Source organism: Callospermophilus lateralis, chromosome 1 (genome assembly GCF_048772815.1).
Source record: "Callospermophilus lateralis isolate mCalLat2 chromosome 1, mCalLat2.hap1, whole genome shotgun sequence".
NCBI lineage: Eukaryota > Metazoa > Chordata > Mammalia > Rodentia > Sciuridae > Callospermophilus > Callospermophilus lateralis.
Window position 1 is genome coordinate 62,638,695 of NC_135305.1, and position 17,989 is coordinate 62,656,683.

General features: G+C 34.1%; 1 protein-coding gene across 1 annotated transcript in view; it reads right to left on the bottom strand.

Annotated features, from left to right (window-relative positions):
• Cacna2d1 (calcium voltage-gated channel auxiliary subunit alpha2delta 1) overlaps positions 1-17,989 on the bottom strand; it is a 449,854-nt gene that overhangs the window by 364,856 nt on the left and 67,009 nt on the right. The window contains exon 2 of the mRNA XM_076835140.2: positions 1,162-1,243. Coding sequence (XP_076691255.1) covers positions 1,162-1,243 — 82 coding nt within the window. The remainder of the gene's footprint in view (positions 1-1,161; positions 1,244-17,989) is intronic.

The window sequence follows — 17,989 nt, forward strand, 5'->3', positions numbered from 1 at the left end:
TATAACTAATTGGAGCAAATAAAAAAAACTCTTGTTTTTAATTCTATAATTGTTTCATAAAGTGGTTCAGAAGAAATTTTAAAGTATTATACTTATCAATATGTTTCCATTTCTCTCGGAGAGAAGAATTCACATGCAAGGTGAATGTTCCTAATCTAAAAACGTGAAATCCAAAATACTCCAAAATTGGAATCTTTCTGATTACCCAACATGATGCTACAAATAGAAAATTCCACACTTGACACCATGAGCTAGGTCACAGTCGTTTCACTTAATCAACGCACCACATTTTAAAATATAAATGGGGTCCTTGTATCACTAAGAACACAAGGTGAGAGTACATGTAACAAAAAGTTATTGCATGACTTACACTGAAAATGAAGTTGTGAGACCCCATACCAATGACATTTAACTTTAATTAATCTTACAGAATATGTGTGTGTGTGTGTGTGTGTGTGTGTGTGTGTGTGTGTATATATATATATATATATATATATATATATATACTCTAACCCATGAAAAATAATCTAAGATTCTATAAAATATTTATATCACATATTCATGTCCTTTTCAAAAAAAAAACAAAAAAAAAACTTCAAAGTAACTTTCACAACCAGTTTAGAAATCATAAGAAAAAAATCATCTTTTATTGTATCTCCATTTCTTGCACCAAAATCTTTATTAGCAATCTCAATTGATCATTCCAATCTCTGGACATGGTTATAAACACTTTTCAATTCTTTTTTAAATAAAATCTATCCTCAAAGAACAAAGATGAGTATCCATTGAGGATATTCAAAAGAACCATTGTAGACTTGGAAGTCATCACTACCTAAGAAATATATTCTGAGGAATGGAAACACTGTGGTAACATGCGCATGGCACCCAACTGTGAATATTCGGACATACACACATCAGGGACTCATCTAAGTGAGAGCTGGTGTAAACTGTAAAACTGGTATAAACTGTAAAGCATGGTGAGTTTCATTGTTAGGGGTGGCACTCTTGTTCACAATAACTAGCAGTAGCAAGGGTTTCTCTCAGAATGTCACTTCTAGAACCCCAGGAAAAATCACATTCTATCTATAACATAGATACACACTTTCTTAGAAAACAGAAGGACGTTCAAATTAGCAAGTTCCTTTGATGGATTTTACTCACATCAACAAGCTGATTGACTCCACTTGCTGTTTTTGCCAGTGTGACAAGATCTTCCTGCATCTTATCAACCCATGACTTGATACTGTAGAAATCAGAAAGAAAATTCTATCACATCTTTGGCAAATAAAGATCACATGGTGATATTTTATATTCATGCTTCAGATAATTCATAAATTGTCCTTAGATCTTTCTTCTCCCTCCTAGCTCCCACATATCCACCCTCCCATTCCACCTTCCAATTTCAAAGCAGTCAACCTGTAGATACAAATGTTTAGGATGCTAAAACATCCACAAATCCAACAGAGAAAAAATGACATGGATGTCTTCCATGATATGAAGGCAAACATTTGCTTATTTTTCTTAAAATGTAATAAATATATTACTAAGTAGTACATTCTAAATTACAAACTTTGTATTTTTGCATACAAGTCCTCTGAATATAATAATGAGAGTACAATAAATGCAGACTATTTGAAAAACGAAAGAATAATCCTACCATTCAGAGATAATTGCTCTAATTCTTTAATTTAGTTGTTTCATTTATACCATATGATAAATACAAACATATGCTGACACAAATATTCTATAAACATATCCTTTTTAATGACTACTTAATATTCCATTATCTCCACATTCTATACTATACTTGACAATTCTTTTTTAAAAAAACATCATCTGCTTTTAAAAACTACAAATCATACTGCAATATTTTAGTGGACAATTTTAAATGCACTTTATTTCTTTAGCTAGACACTTAGATATGAATTCTGGATCAAAGTTTAAATTTTAAAGCAATGGTCTTGATCATTAAAATTATGATCAAAAGATTTAAGTTCAAGTCCTTTCTTTAGATTAATGCAAAGAAAATCTTAATGTATAAGCTATGGTTTCAGGGCATTTTCGGAAAACCTAAAAATATCTTCTATCTCAGTTATTTCTGGCATTCAAAACAGTACCAAATACCACACAATTTTTCTGATTCACATCAATATAATTTTCAATTTCCTCATCTATTTCATTTATTCATCCTCATAGTCACAGTGGCCTGAAATCACACCTACCCAGGAAGTTGAGGCGGAAGGATCACAAGTTCAAGGCTAGCTGGACACCTTAGTGCAACTATGTCTCAAAAACAATAAAAACAGAAGGGCTAGAGATGTAGCTCAGCAGTAAAATAAATAAATAAACAAACAAACAAATAAATAAATAAATAAATAATCTATGTTTCTTTCTCTCCAGGCAATTATACGGAAACATAAGTAATCTGATAAAATGATGAGATGTTTACTTTGAATATGAGCTTTACTCTACATATGTATGTTCTAAATCATGGAAACTTAGCTTTATATGTCTTTTCTTCCTTAGATAACACAGAAGAGTTCCAGTAATACATCATGGTCACCAATTTTTTTTTCCAGCTAAACGCATATGTAATAAACAATAAATGTGAAATAAAAATATAACATGGGAAGGGATTTAAGTGAGGTTTAAGAGAACATATAAAAGAATAATGAGCTGACAAACTAAAGAGGAAGAAGGGAAACTAGAAAGTCAGTCATAAAAATGGATGAAGTGCCAGAGAGTAAAACACAGAGGCATGATTTATGTGTAAAACAAACTAGTTAGTAAATAAAATAAATTAGCACTAGGAACACTTTAGCACAAACAAAAATAAAGGATAATATTTATTGAACCATGCTTTATGAATAGGACAGAAGAAAGGTAAATGAATATCAAGAAACAAAATCAAATAGAAATTTATAGGGCTATTAAAATGAACGGTGCACATAATGTCATCCTGATAGTACAGTTTGTGCTATTTATGAGCTGGTGCATACATCTGAACAACATTATAAGCAACAACTAATCAATATTCTTAGTATTACTATTAGAGAATTATAATTATGCCCCAGTTTTACACCGAGAACAAAAAAAAAAAATACAGTAGAGTATAGGAAGAGCAAAGAACATTAGTACTATTTTCTAAATTCAGATCAGACTATCTTGTTGCTCTAAGCAGTTACTGAGTAAGTCATGGAACATGGAAAAACTGAATCATCTCTTCTCAAATAAACTATCAACACTGACAAAAAGCAAGAAGTGTTATACATCCCTTTAGCTGGGAAACTGAGAGACGAATATATCTAATGACTGAATTCTGATTTATGGCCGACTAAGCTAAAATATGCACTCTCTCCTGACACCTGTGGGCACTGTGGCTACCAATGTTCACTGAGGTGAACTTTTTTGCACTGCAAAGCACTTTAGGACATGTCCAGTCTTCTCTGCCCCACTGACAAGCTGTCAAGAACACTTTATAAGAGCATGAATTATTGTACAGATATAAAATGTTAGCTGATTTTCCTAAAATATTATATAAGCAGTCTACTTTCACCATTGAATTACAAGGTGATAAAGACCAGGAAATAAGGAAAGGTCACATTTACTTCAAAAGTGGAAAATTACAAAATAGATAATACTCATGTGCAAATATTTATCGATCTTTTTCTTACTTGGTAAATCATCAAGCACGTATGTATAATCATTTTATTAAATTTATCCAGATAGAACTATAAAATTTGGGGGAAATAATGGGAGAAACAAAATTTTCATGTAATAAGAAAGGAACATGGCATTCCACCAGGAAGAATTTATTGTTCACTCTTGACATTGTTCAGCTACCAGGAGGGAGTCACTTAATGCTTATTCATAGTGGCATGGGGAGGCTGGTAGAAGAGGCTATAGGCAACAAAGAAATGCCCAGTATATGGCCCCCACCTTTCTTATGTCAGCCTTTGCCTTGCTCTAAGATCCTACTTAATATAAGAGTTGATTAAAAAGAGAAAAGCATATTTTTTATTAATTTTATAACTACATGGATATATTCACAAGAGATTCAAGTACTAAAAAAAATGACCAAAGCATGGAGCTTATATACTTCTGAGGCAAAAAATGATTAATTTGTGAAGGGATGATGGAACAAATAAATATGGAGATTAAGGTAGTTAATTCTAGGAATGTTACTAAGAAATATATGGAAGGCATAGAAGCTAGTGGGAAATTAGAGTTACTTCAGGATTTGTTTATTCATATTCACCGGTAGCCCTAATTTCCAGTCTCTGGTGGTCAGAGCTAGTTTTCATTCTTGGTATGTAAAGGGTATCCCTCTCAAAAGAACCTCCAGGACTTGCTGAAGGTAGGAAACACAAGCTAAATGGCTCTTTCTGAAGTTCTAGCTCCTCAAGTGACCAGTCTGAAATGAAATCAATAAACCAACTGGGAATATTTTGGAATGGCAATTCATTAATTCCTTCAAGGCTGTCTGGAGAAGTAGCTATTTAAAATGACAAAATTGAACAAAGTCAGAGTGAAGACAAAGAAAATACAAAACATGGCTTATTTCACAACTTCAAGAAGTCCAAGCTTGGCAAATGATATGAAATTGAGGCAGGAATGGAAGGGCAAAATTCATCCAGAAAGATGGTCCAGACCAAGAATCTGAAATAATCTTTTGAAGCATTTAGATGGTATTCTCAAAATAACGGAGGGACAGTAGAAAATGAGAAGCCAGAAAGAAAGAAGGCAAGTAGAAATAACAATCCAACAGAAATTCCTAAGTATGCATCACAAGATTTCTTGTACTATTAGATAAAGAAAATGATTGGGGGGCTGGAGTTGTGGCTCACTGGTAGAGTGCTAGCCTAGCACATGTGAGGCCCTGGGTTTGATCCTCAGCACCATATAAAAATAAAAATAAAATAAAATAAATGTATTGTGTCCATCTACAACTAAAAAATAAATATTTAAAAAAAGAAAATGATTGGGAAGAAGAATTGGGAAACAATTCAGGGAGTTCCTCAGTTAGATTATGATAGGGCATTTTAATATAGAAAGTATTGGGGAAGACCAATTTGGAGGGACATTGATAAGTTTTGCTTGCTGTGTTAGGGATTGAACCCAGGACCCCACACATGCTTAAGCAAGCACTCTGCCACTGACTGAGCTACAGCCCCAACCCATGAGTTTCTGTTTTGGGATTTAATTAAAGTTGTTTTTTTTTTTTTTTTTTTTTTTTTTTAAGAGAACAGAATAGACATGTAATAGTTGAATATACAAAGGTTTACAGCTCTAGAAGAGAATTCTCCATAGAATTTAAGAATTTGGTGTTACAACATATATAAAGAACATGCAAAAATCAAAGTACCAACTTCCAAAAGAGAGTAGATGGAGGAAGAAAAATAAACAGAAGTTAAAAATCTCAAAAATAACATTTAAGGAATGAGCAGAGGAATCTGAGTAGTGACCAGAGAGGAGAATCCATAAACCATGAGACCTCAGAAGCCAGAGGGGAAAAATATTTCCAAAGAGTGGAAGGGATTGCAGTATCATAAATAAATCTACCTTGGGAAAATGGAAGAAACAGTGTGGAAACTGGAAGGGAATGGAGAATGAGGACCTGAGGTTTCTTTTGGGTTTTAATCTGATAGATATGGGCAGGTTTCTATGTAAAAGGAGAAAGACAAGTGGGGAGGGAGACATTAAAGATTCAAGAGAATATATAATTTATTATTGACAGTGGTGGGATTCAGGAAATGCAACCCCAAAATAGGGCACTTTGACATTTGACAAAACAGGAAAAGCAGAAAGCTCTCTTTGCCCTTCTCCCTGTGGACTCATGTGACAGGTGTCCTGCTCTAAATCCAAAGGGAAGAAACATCACGCAGGAAAACTGAGTATTATCAGAACCAACAGGCCTTGTAGATCATGTCCTTTTTTTCACCAATCGTACCTCCTCAATATTGTCCATAAAAATATGTACCTATCTCTTGATCTTTGGTTCTTCATTTTCTGAAGCCTCCCAAGTCATTTTAAAGTTTTATTAGATTCAATAAATTTATATGCTTTTCTCTTGCTAATATGAATTTTTAAACAGGGCTCTCAGCCCTGAACCTTGCAATATGTGAGGAAAGCAATCTTCTCTACAACACAGCAAGGTCTTTCAAAAGTCACTAGATTCATTACACTTTTCTTGCTCACTTACTGTATCCCAAACATGAGAGGATAAAAGTAATGGATGAGGAGAAATAATCAAAACAAAGGAGAAATCTAACATGTGGCTCTAATATAAGACAGTTCTTCCATGGGTACTGGAAAGGAAGAGGGAAAGTTTTGAGATAAGTGGAAATAACTGCAACAACTAGTGCAAAAAGTTGAGACCGTTCTTGGTTATTGGTCTCTATTTCCTTTGTAATAAAGAAGGAAGAGTCATAAGTTCAGAGATAGTAGGTAAGGAAGTAGAATAGAGAGGTGGAGGTTTACAGAGTGGCTGGAGATGTTTAAGGATCTGCACTATACTGAAGGTCATAGGATTCCATTGGTACTAATCGGCATAGCTGTGTGAATTTCTTACCAATACCAGGCTGTAGAGGGCAAGATCAGAGAAAAACAGCACTCAGATGAATGTGGGACAGACACCAGTAGGTGGGAAAGGAGGACATGGAAAAGTAAATTGAAGGTCATGACAATTTCTAGATCTCTACTGATTCTACATAACAAAGACTACTAAAATATTCATTAAAAATGTCATAATATATTCATAAACAATGCTTGTTTTCTAAACCCTTTTTCTATGGAACCAAAAATCCTTTCACAGTATTTCCAAGAAAATGTGAAGATACTGTATTGCCAAATTCCAAATCTTTGTCATCATTTTTTGAATTTTCAGTCTTATAAAAAGAATATAATGTAGCAACTAAAGAAAGGGGCCTGGCGTACACATATCTCATTTTAAGTCACTTACAATATATATGTATTTTTTAAATAATAAGTTCCCAAAAGCATGGTGAAATAAAACAGATTGCTCTCAGAAAGTTTAATACTGTGATTCAAAAGCCCTTTAGATATAAATGCATATTACAATCTCTGGTCTGACCAAATTCATTGAGCGTATATTTTGTTATGTAAGAACAAAAGAATTAGAATAATAGATAAGCTGTTTTCTTGAGAAAACACACTGGACTTTCATGCTCAGGGTGACAGAGCACACTTGACCCTTCTTGTTAAAAATGCATATTCCTTGGCTTCAAGGCTCAGGTGCTACCAGAAGCTTCAATGTTACAGACAAGACTTGAGCATGATAGGAAGTCAAAGAGTAAGAAGAATGAATGGTATATGTGGGGAAAATTGTGAGAAGCTCTGGAGTCTGGGCATGCAGAGAAGGGGTGCACATCCTATTTCTTGTCCCTTTCTTACCCCATGTCCCTCACTGTTCCACTGCCCTCTTGAATCTTATGTGCTTTTTGCTCCTATGACCCTATTTGTTTGGCTCTCGTTTTCTTTATTATTATCAACAGATTCCTTTTCATTTTCCTAAGGATAAATACAATTATTTCTCAACATCCATCTTCAATTTTAGTACACTTTTCTCCTTCCTCTCTTCTACTTGTACTTCCTCAAAATCGTAGGCTTCAACTGTCACCTTTACTTATATAGTCCCTAAATTTGAGATCCACTTCTTCCTCAACTACCATTTGAATGCTGCATTTTGACATTCCATCATTCCTGTCCAAAGATGTATCATATTGAACTCAATATTTTCCCTCTCCAGACTACAAACTCTTTGTATCCTTTTCTCTGTTGGCAATCCATCTACCCCATCATTAAGAATCATAGCACCAATTTCTTCATCTTTCCCTCCTATGATCCTGTTAAATAATCATGTCCCAGCTTTTCCCCACACATAGCTGATAGCTAAAAACATTGAGACTTTATTTTGTACCACTTCCATGCTAAAATATTTAATATGCATCCTTGCATTACTACCAATTAGGAAAATGTAGACAGGAGAAAACATTCCGGAAGTTAAGCAACCCTTCTTATTTCCTAAAACCTTCTACTACAATCAACCTCAGGTTTCAATGTGCATTGGCTGTACTTTTCCTCATTCATCCTTCAACCTCCACCTACAATTAATCTTCCACCTCAATTGTAAACTGATAAATCCCCAAATACTTTCATATCACCTTTCACAATCTCCCAAACCAAGAATGTTTACTTCTATCCACAAAATTCCAAAAGTACTTTAGCTGTGCTTTGTGTTTATTTTTCTGACACTTCCATGATTAGATGAATATGCTTTTTTTTCTCATAGATCACTGTATCCCCAAACTTTCTACTGAAAAATCGCCTTGGATATAGTAGGCACATAAGCATTGACTGAATATAGAGATATGTACTGAAATGAAATTCAACTGTACTACTATTGTTTAAAAATCACAAATATATTTAATGATTCCATTGTTTCAAACACACAAATTCTCTTTAAGCATAACTTCTCCCTATAATCCATATCAGAATAAAATCAACTGTCAGACGTATACCTTTGTAAACAACATCCATCTTTTGACAAACTGCAAATTTTCAAAATGTGGACCTAATAATTTTAAGTAATTATTAAATCTCTTGAAATTCTAAATCTTTTAAGTATATTGAATGTCAAGGAGAAAAATCAAGTCTTGTAATCTCTCTTTGTCCCTTGCCAACTCATTATAGTCAACAACATTATTTTCAACAGTTTGATGTTGTGTCCAGATTGAATGTAATTTGTAGCATTCTCTAAGATATCACTAAAAATTGAGGTATTTCATTGCATAATTGAAATAACCTTATTATATCCTCTACTTCACCTTATTGAACAAAACAATCAAAATTCTAAAAGCACACATACAAAATATTGATATTTGCATTAAGTTTGAGAGAAAAACTTGCCATTCAATAAACATTGTTCCTTTTAAAGCTGGATTTGTCTGTAATATTGTTTCAAAAGAGTAATGCATACTTTATAAAGCAACTTTCAAAAAGCAAAAAAAAAAAGAGAGATAATAATCCATTTCATCTTGTACACATTTGAAGAACATCAAATTCAGAAAAGCACAAATTATACCCTATTTAATCTATTGTAAAGTGTTAACAGTTGAGAAAAAAGTGTCAAGTCTGTATAGTTTCCTATTAAATTGTTTTGAAAAAGCTAAAGAGAATTTGCCTGGTTGGAAAAATGGAGTCAGTGTGATAGCTAAGAATTGTTATAATAGGTCCTAAACTAGACTGACTGTCCTTGCATCCTATATTTTATGTGGGTAAGTCCTGTGGGGTGTGGGGGGAGGAGAATGTGTTTTAAAACTGCTGCTGTTTGCATAGAGAGAATATTAAAATAGGCATCTTTTTTCCATGTTCTTCTCAACTTATTCTACTATAATTATCATAAAGACAAAGACAGATATACCACAAGGAAAAGAAAGGGAGGTGGCTTGTTACAGTAAGGGATTTACAGGAGGGGTGGTGAGAAGGTGAGAAGTTTGTGCCAACTGGGGCCTTGTCCTAAGACAATGCCTATGCCATTATATTTAAGAAATAATCTTATTTTTAAGGCAATAAAAGACACAGTTATGCCTTGTAGAGCTGGGAAAAATTAAAATATCAAAAGATCTAACAAACTGACCATTTCAAGTGTGCTGAAATATAAATAGCTTATTCACAAATGTGAAGTAATAAGATCATATATTTCAAAAGTCAACTGTTCTACTTACTATAAATATTCTACCAATGCCAAAAGGCTCCTATTTTTGTTATATAATAAACCACTCCCAGTTTCCCTATAGGTGGGTAAAAATAACGTAAGTAAGCCAAAGATTTAGATAACCTAGACATGCAAGTTTATTTAATATCCCTTTCATAGCATGGATAACTATATAGTGAAATACTTTTATTTTTTGTGGTATAAATGGAGAGTTTGGTACCTACATTAAATTATAGGATTGCTTGTAAAACGAATATCATGCCAGGACTATAAGTTCCTGAAATTATTTTCAATTTAAACCATTTTCAGTAACACCATTGCTCTGTTTTTAGAAAGCTGTTTCAACCTATGAAATGCTTTAGTATTCCATTTTAGTCTAGCGTAATCCTGGGCTGCAGAAAGGAATATGATCATATTAATCAGAGTGAAAAGGTAAAGAACTTGAGAATAGAAACAAATTGTAAAACTAAAGCCTGATTCTTGAGCAGTTCGTGCTTCTCTGCCTTCATTTACTGTTGGCCTTTTTCTGTGTGTGTGTGTGTGTGTGTGTGTGTGTGTGTGTGTGTGTGTAATCCACCTTACAAATAATCATATTTACAAATCACAAAAGCCAAGAATTCTTCATAGGATCTACTTTTCCACCATGTTGAATTGGTTTTTGCTTTAGCCACACTTTTTTTTTAATTGTTTAGTTACTATTTTCTGCCTTGGCTGCAGCAATTTGCTTCCATCATCCAAACAGATCAGTATTACACTTTCAGATTGGTATTAAAGTTGTTTCACAAATCAGCTACAGCAGGGAGGCTTTTCATACATGGGCTTTGTTCCCTGAGGCCCCGAGACCTTTATTTTTTTTTCTTCCACATCACAGTTACTTACAACCTCTAGCACAATCTCTGTCTAGCCTCGTGCCAACTGAGGTCCCATGTGGCCACACAATCTGCTGCTGGTGTTTCTATGAACCCAATGAGCTGAATTTGTAATTGTTCATTATAAAACCTACGTTCATTTTATTGAAGACCTTCCTTTCATTGTTCATCTGCACTCTTTTCCTCAGTCACTGAAAATTGTTTACAAAATTTATTTTAGCCTAATTCAAGCATATAAACATTATTTGCTCTCATGATAAAACTTTCCTAATTTCCTTTTGTCTTGATTATTATCTGAGGAATCATAATAGTTCCAATACTGAAAAACAATCAAATGCTTCTTATATTGAGATTCTCACCTAAATGGCCAATCCATTGCTCTACATACACCAGTACTTTCAGCCAAGCTAATTTAATTGTTTGACAAACATATCAGTTTTGTCATATTCTTTTTTTTTAAATTTTTTTTAAAGAGAGAGTGCGGGGGGGGGGGGAGAGAGAGGGAGAGAGAGAGAGAGAGAGAGAGAGAGAGAGAGAGAGAATTTTTAATATTTATTTTTTAGTTATCGGCGAACACAACATCTTTGTTTGGATGTGGTGCTGAGGATCGAACCCGGGCCGCACGCATGCCAGGCGAGCGCGCTACCGCTTGAGCCACATCCCCAGCCCTTGTCATATTCTTTAATCATATTCTACTAGCTTGAAATCACCTTTCTTAAATCGCTTTAGCTCCTAAAAATCACTCTTCAAATTTGCACACTCAGGTTCCTTTTCTGATATTGATATACTGTCTTATGTTGCTGTTATTTCTCCAACAATATTTAACTACTTAAATATATTGGCCATAGCTTATGGCTCTGTATCCTGAGAATACCTAGCCTAGTTCTAAATATAACAATAGATGCTCAATAAACAATAAATAAACAATATCTATTGAGCTATTATATGACAAGAACTTTTCTAAACAAGCTATATAAACAACATCTTTAAGGCTCACAGAAATCTATTATAAGTCCTACTTTACATATGAAGAAACTGAGGCATAATAAGTTTTGGTTAATTGCCTAAAGTCACAGTTGGTAAATGGCAGAGCAGTTTGCCCTCAGCAAACAATATAGTACAATTACCTTAATAAATGCTAATTGATGCAGTGATCTGAAACATACTTTAGATTTCATCTTTAAACTACCAGAGTAATCCCTCAACTCTTCTGTCATCATAACTTCCTGATTTTTATAGAATGTCATAGTCTCTTTGTGGATAGAGAGAGAAAAATGAAATTTACAGAATCTTAGTTTTACATGGAAAAGTTAGTCATAGTTAAGAAATAAAGATTTCAATATTGAGAAAACCTAGGTATTGTCTTCCTTTAAAACTTTCTGTGGAAATATGCACATGATTACTTAAATGCCATAATTTTAATTTTTTTAAGTTTCTGATCAGAATTAAAAAAGCACTACTTATTGTATTTGCTACCAGAAATTTTACTGCTTTTATTAGCATAACATGACATTGTCATGTTAAGTATTGTTCCACAGCAATTGACTTGCATTCCTCACATGCAAAGATATTTGACATAAAGTAGCAGGCTAAGTGTAAAGTCAGCTTTGTGTTTCTAAATATAAAATATTCTAAAAGCAACATTCAGTCCTACAATATGAACAGAAAAACATGACTATTTCAACCAACCTTCCTTGTTTTCATAATGCAGGTTCAAATATACAAACAAATGTATGAATATAAAAACAAGGGTGCAGACTGACTCTTGTGATGCTTCTTTTAAAACACACCACAATGTAATTTGTCTGACAGCTGTTCTAAGACAGAGTTTACTTGACAATCAAAAAGCTGTCAACACAAATATATTAACTTGCAAATTAGAAAGACAATAATTCTTTCTGAAGACCATCAGAAAGGAATATTTCAAGATAGTCTACCTCCAAGAATTTTAATATTTTATCAATAAATATAGGGTTCTAGAGAAATAGGAATGAATCCTTCTAACATAAATCAGTAAACATCTTTCCAGCTCAGAAAACATATTGCAATTTAATTGCTTTCAACCTGTCTTATCCGAACAGAACATGGTTCTCTTTGACCTTTTTTGCCTGAGCAGCACCTACATTACCCTTATGCTCCCCTCTGATGGTCTGTGCACACTGAACATTCCAAATAGAAGATTGCTGCTTGGACAGGAATTATAACCTGCTTCCTTTCCTTATTTGCTCAATATGAACAAAAACTTAAAGTATATCTTTTAAAAATTAAACTGCTTTTCCCCATAAACACAATGAAACCAACAATCAGAATTGTGAGAAAATGATTTATGTTAAAAAAAAAAAAAAAAACACACACACAGAGGTCAAACACACCAAGAAAATGAAACACCAGTTACTACAGTGTGGGAGAAGGACTTGGGGAGATGACTGTCAAAGGATATGAAACAGGAGATATGCAGGATGAACAAAGTCAGAGATCTAAGGCACAAATGAGGGTCAAGGCTAAAAAAGTTGTATTGAATTAGAATATGTTAAATAACTCTATATAGAGAAAAAGGGTGGGAGGGAAAGGGAGGGGGAATGGAAGTACAAAAGATGGTGGAATGAGATGGACATCATTTTCCTAAGTACATGTATGAAGACACGAATGGTGTGAAATACTTTGTGCACAACCAGAGAGATGAAAAATTGTGTTCCATTAGTGTAATGCATTTGTAATGCATTCTGTTGTCATATATAACAAATTAGAATTTAAAAAAAGAATATTTTAAAAGAGTAAATTCTATCTGCTCTTGCTCTTTTTGTTACACAAAAAGTAACTATGTGAGATGACTGTTTAGTATGTATGTGTCTCATAACACTAGGTTACAAAACTCAAATACATATAAATTTCATTTTTAAAATGAATTTTTATTCATACATGACCAAAAAAAATTGATTTTTAACACTACCAAATTACTTTTTTCAAAGAATGTGAACCATTAATGAAGGGTTTACATAAATGTCAAATATGGGAAAACAAGGTATTTTTAATTTCTTAGTCAAAATTTCATTATATGATATTTGTTAATTTTTAAACAACAAAATAACATGACCATGATCCTTCATGCATTATATGTTGAAAAGTAGGTTAAAACCTAAGAAATTAACTGAAAAAAAATACACACACACACACACACACGTATCGTGTAGAAAAAGTATTTTACAGAGCTAAATCCAGTGTTAGGTATATTAAAAATAAATCATAAGACATGAACACGGAGAAGGGCTTTAAAAGCAAAATTAAAAGCATTGTTTTTCAAATTCAATCTTTATTATGAAGTAATTTGCTACTACCAACAAAAATAAATAGAAGAAATCAGTGTTAGGTATATTTTCCCTATTTTATTTTTTATTTATTTTAATTTAAATCTTAATATAATATATTAAATAAACACTTAAAAACACAGTGGCTTATCTTCTCATAGAAGGTCTCATTTGTGTTAATGTTTATATCTTTTTATTTAAAATAATTATTCTGTAATTAGGTGCAAAGATCCAGAAAGTGGATCACACTGAATCATTAACAAACAGGTAGGAAGTGTTTCACAAGCCCTTATATAAGAAGTATGGCACTTTGTGAAGCTAAAGTCCTCTCTTGTAAGATGACACACCCATGTAACTTATTTCTATGAAATATGGAAGAATCATGAAGGAGTAACATGAATTAAACATCAACATTCTTGTTGTAGTCTCCTATTTTTTTTCATCATTATTCATTTTGTCACTGTTCCTAATGCTCCATTTAGAGCACATTCCAATGTGGATTTCAACAAGAAATATTTAAATGGACCACCCTGTATTGTAATATTGAAGTCTAAAGATTTCTGAAGCTAGATCTGTGAATCATTCGTGACTCAGCAGCCTCCTACAAGCCTGAAAACCCATATATTCTGTCTCAAAGTGCTCCAGCTGTATAAAAGAGGCTGAATGGACTTCTCATCACTATTTGCAAAGCACAAAGACTTGAAGACATGCAGTCAGTTAGAATTCACTCTACCTGCTTTAGGTCACCTAGAGTACAAGAACAGTACTCTATCACTTCACCATTTCTTTTGCTTATGCAGAACTATCTTTTCTATTATCCCTGGTCTTCCAGTCCTGTTCCTCTACACATAACCTTTGAGAGGCATTCATTCACTTACTAACAACCTTTTATTTTACGGCAAAACTGTTCAAAAGTTATGCTGGGTGCAAAAGAAATCATGCTACATTTATCTTATCAATTGTTAGACACTTAAAAATAAAACCTTTTTTAGATACAATCCTATTTTGCCTGAATTTTTCGATTATTGCCATTTTTTAATTTATAAGGAAAGTTATAAAAAGTTAAAATAAATTGTCTTCACATATATAATTATTAATGCTCACCAAAAGAACACATAAAATATTTATTATGTATTTTATAATTTAAGTATAAACAGAATGAAAGGAGTAAATTAAAATATAAGTGTGAAAAGGGCAAAGTGAGACTTTATATATTCATTCTTCTATTAAAAGAAAAACAATAATCAGCAACTAAGGTGAAAATATGTGATAATGACTAATAAACATGCCATCTAAGTTTTAGAGAAATGTTTTCTGACCAAGTGGTGGTCAGGTAGTGACATACCTAATGAGTTCTAGGACCTAGCTTTGGGCTTTAGAGATGGACTGAGTAGCATCCAGTCAAGTTCTTCAGACTGTGGATCTAAGGAGGATCTAAAGTGTCCAAAAGCAAAGGTGAAACCAAAAACTAAACAAGGAACTCTCAGAAATCATGGTTCAAAGAGACTGGACAGAAGGGTACAGGGGTCTTGCACAAAAACAACAACTGGAAACAAGGACAGTGCAAATAGCAAAGGCAGAGCATATAGATCAAAAGACTAGCCCAAGTTTATAAAGTGATTAAGGACCTATTGTGAGTCAGTCTACTTATGTTCACCTGTTGATATAAAGGAAGCTGCTAATAGCCTTGATAAACTGAGAGACATAGTTTAGAAGTCTGTTTAAAGACCTCCACTCCGTACTTAATTTCCTACTCTGAGATCCCAGAGTGCTTTATGGACAATGCTACCAAAATGAAAATTCACTGTTTCTATTTCTGAAGAATTGAAGCTTAAATGTGAATAATACACCTTCCTGTATGTTAATAAAATGGCTCAAATTAGAATCTTTTTTCTGAGTCTCTCAATCACATCCTCCCAGCTTGATTTTTCATAAAACCCATGGAAACAATTTTAGATAAATGTGAAAATAGTGCATCTTCACCCCCACCAGGAGTGTGCTAAAGGGTTTCTAATTGCCACCTGAACTGTTCCTGTTCTCTCTGTTTATTCCTCTGATGGGACAGAAGGGGAAGCGTGTGGAATGAATGGGCAGACAAAGCAGTATGGCAGGAGGCTCCACAGGGCCCATGGCAATGTCTTTCCCCTTCCATGGAGACACGGAGGGACTGCAGAGCTAGGAAGCCCAGGGGAAATCACTTGTTCCTGATTAACCAGCTCTCCCTGAATTTGTAATACAGCCACCTGGTCATAGATAACACTTAAGAAAGGAAAATGAAGCTGAAATAATTGAAAGAGATCCAGGGGACCCAAAGGAAAAGTAAGAAATCAAAAAAAAAAAAAAAAAAAAAAAAAAAAGCATGAGATGATGGACACACAGGAGCTGGGAATCAGAAGGAGAATAAAAAAAAGAAGACTCAAAATAAATGGACATTTTAAAAAAGTGATTATGGAGTTTGTCTTAGAAGGTGAAAATGTACTTTGAACATTTGGGGAAAAAAAGTAGGCTTTTGCCCCCCCAAAATGGCAAACAATGCACTTTAATGAACCACTACTTGATGAATGCAAATACACATTGCAATTTTTCTTTTTAAAGAGAGAGAGAGAGAGAGAGAGAGAATTTATATATATATATATATATATATATATATATATATATATATATATATATTTATTTATTTATTTATTTTTCAGTTTTTTGAAGACACAACATCTTTATGTGGTGCTGAGGATCGAACCCAGCACCCCCTTGCATGCCAGGCGAGCGCGTTACTGCTTGAGCCACATCCCCAGCCCATACATTGCAATTTTTAAGGGATGTAATTACAGTCCCTGTAGTTTTAAAGGTCATAACCTTTTACCCAAATATGATGAAACATATGGTACTTTGTGGTTTTGTTGCTATTGTTTTGTGTTTTCCTGTCTGTTTTCCAGCCTGGGGATTGAACCCTGCCGCAGTCTGGCTGGGCACAAATCACGAGCCACTCAAGCAGGAACAAACTTTATTTCTGAACTCTACCAGCACACTCCACACACGCTCCCCGGGAACTCTCCCGAACGCCACGCGGCTCCTCCTGGAACCACCAACCGGAAATCCCTCCTCTGGCACTTCCCCAACCAATTCGAACTCTTCAGGAATCCCCGTGAGAGCTCAACCGCAACTCAACAGGAACTCCGCGAGAACTCAAAAGTCATCATCTTAAAAGCTCGATGGCATCACCTCTCAACCACTACTTCTGGCAAAAATGCCATGCGTCATCCCGACTCGGCTGTGGCCCTCAACAGAACCTGGAGCCTTAACCATGCTAGGCTAGAACTCAACCACTGAGCCACACCCCTAGTCTTATTTTGGTTTACTAACATGAAATTGTGAAGACCATTCTCCTACAAGACCATTTTTATCTACAAAAGTACTTTCCATGCACAGTGGTACACATTTTGCAATCACAGTGGCCCACACCTATAATCACAGCTACTGGGAGGCTGAAGTAGGAGGATTGCAAATTTGAAGCCAGCCTCAGCAACTTAGTGAGGCCCTAAGAAATTTAACAAGACCCTGTTTTAAAATAAAATATTAAAAGCGCTGGGGATATAAGCTCAGTAGTGAAGCACCTCTGGGTTAAAACCCCAGTACCCAACCCTCCCAAAATGTATTTTCTTTCTTTCTTGTTTAAGTTCAATTTATTGTTAGGAAAAGTAATGTCCATTAATCTTTATTGCACAAGAATACATTCTTTTAGTGTGGACAAGGGACTTTGTTATTTAACATTGATTTTTTGGTAGCTTAATGACAGATCAATCAATGAATAGTTACTTATTTATAGTGGTCATTAGGTTAGCTGCCTACAGAGCAATGGGCTTCATATTTGTGCATCTCTATATTTTAGCTATACTTGTCTCTGAGCATTTCCATGAGACACACAATTTTGATTATTTAATTAGTCTAAATACTGAATCACTACAGCACATGCTTCTCCTAACCCACAAACAGTAGTTCTTCACATTCTCTTGAGGTCTCCTACATAGCTAATACAGGGAGGTTTCAAGAAGAGGCTGAAGTTCTATTGCTTGATTTGCATG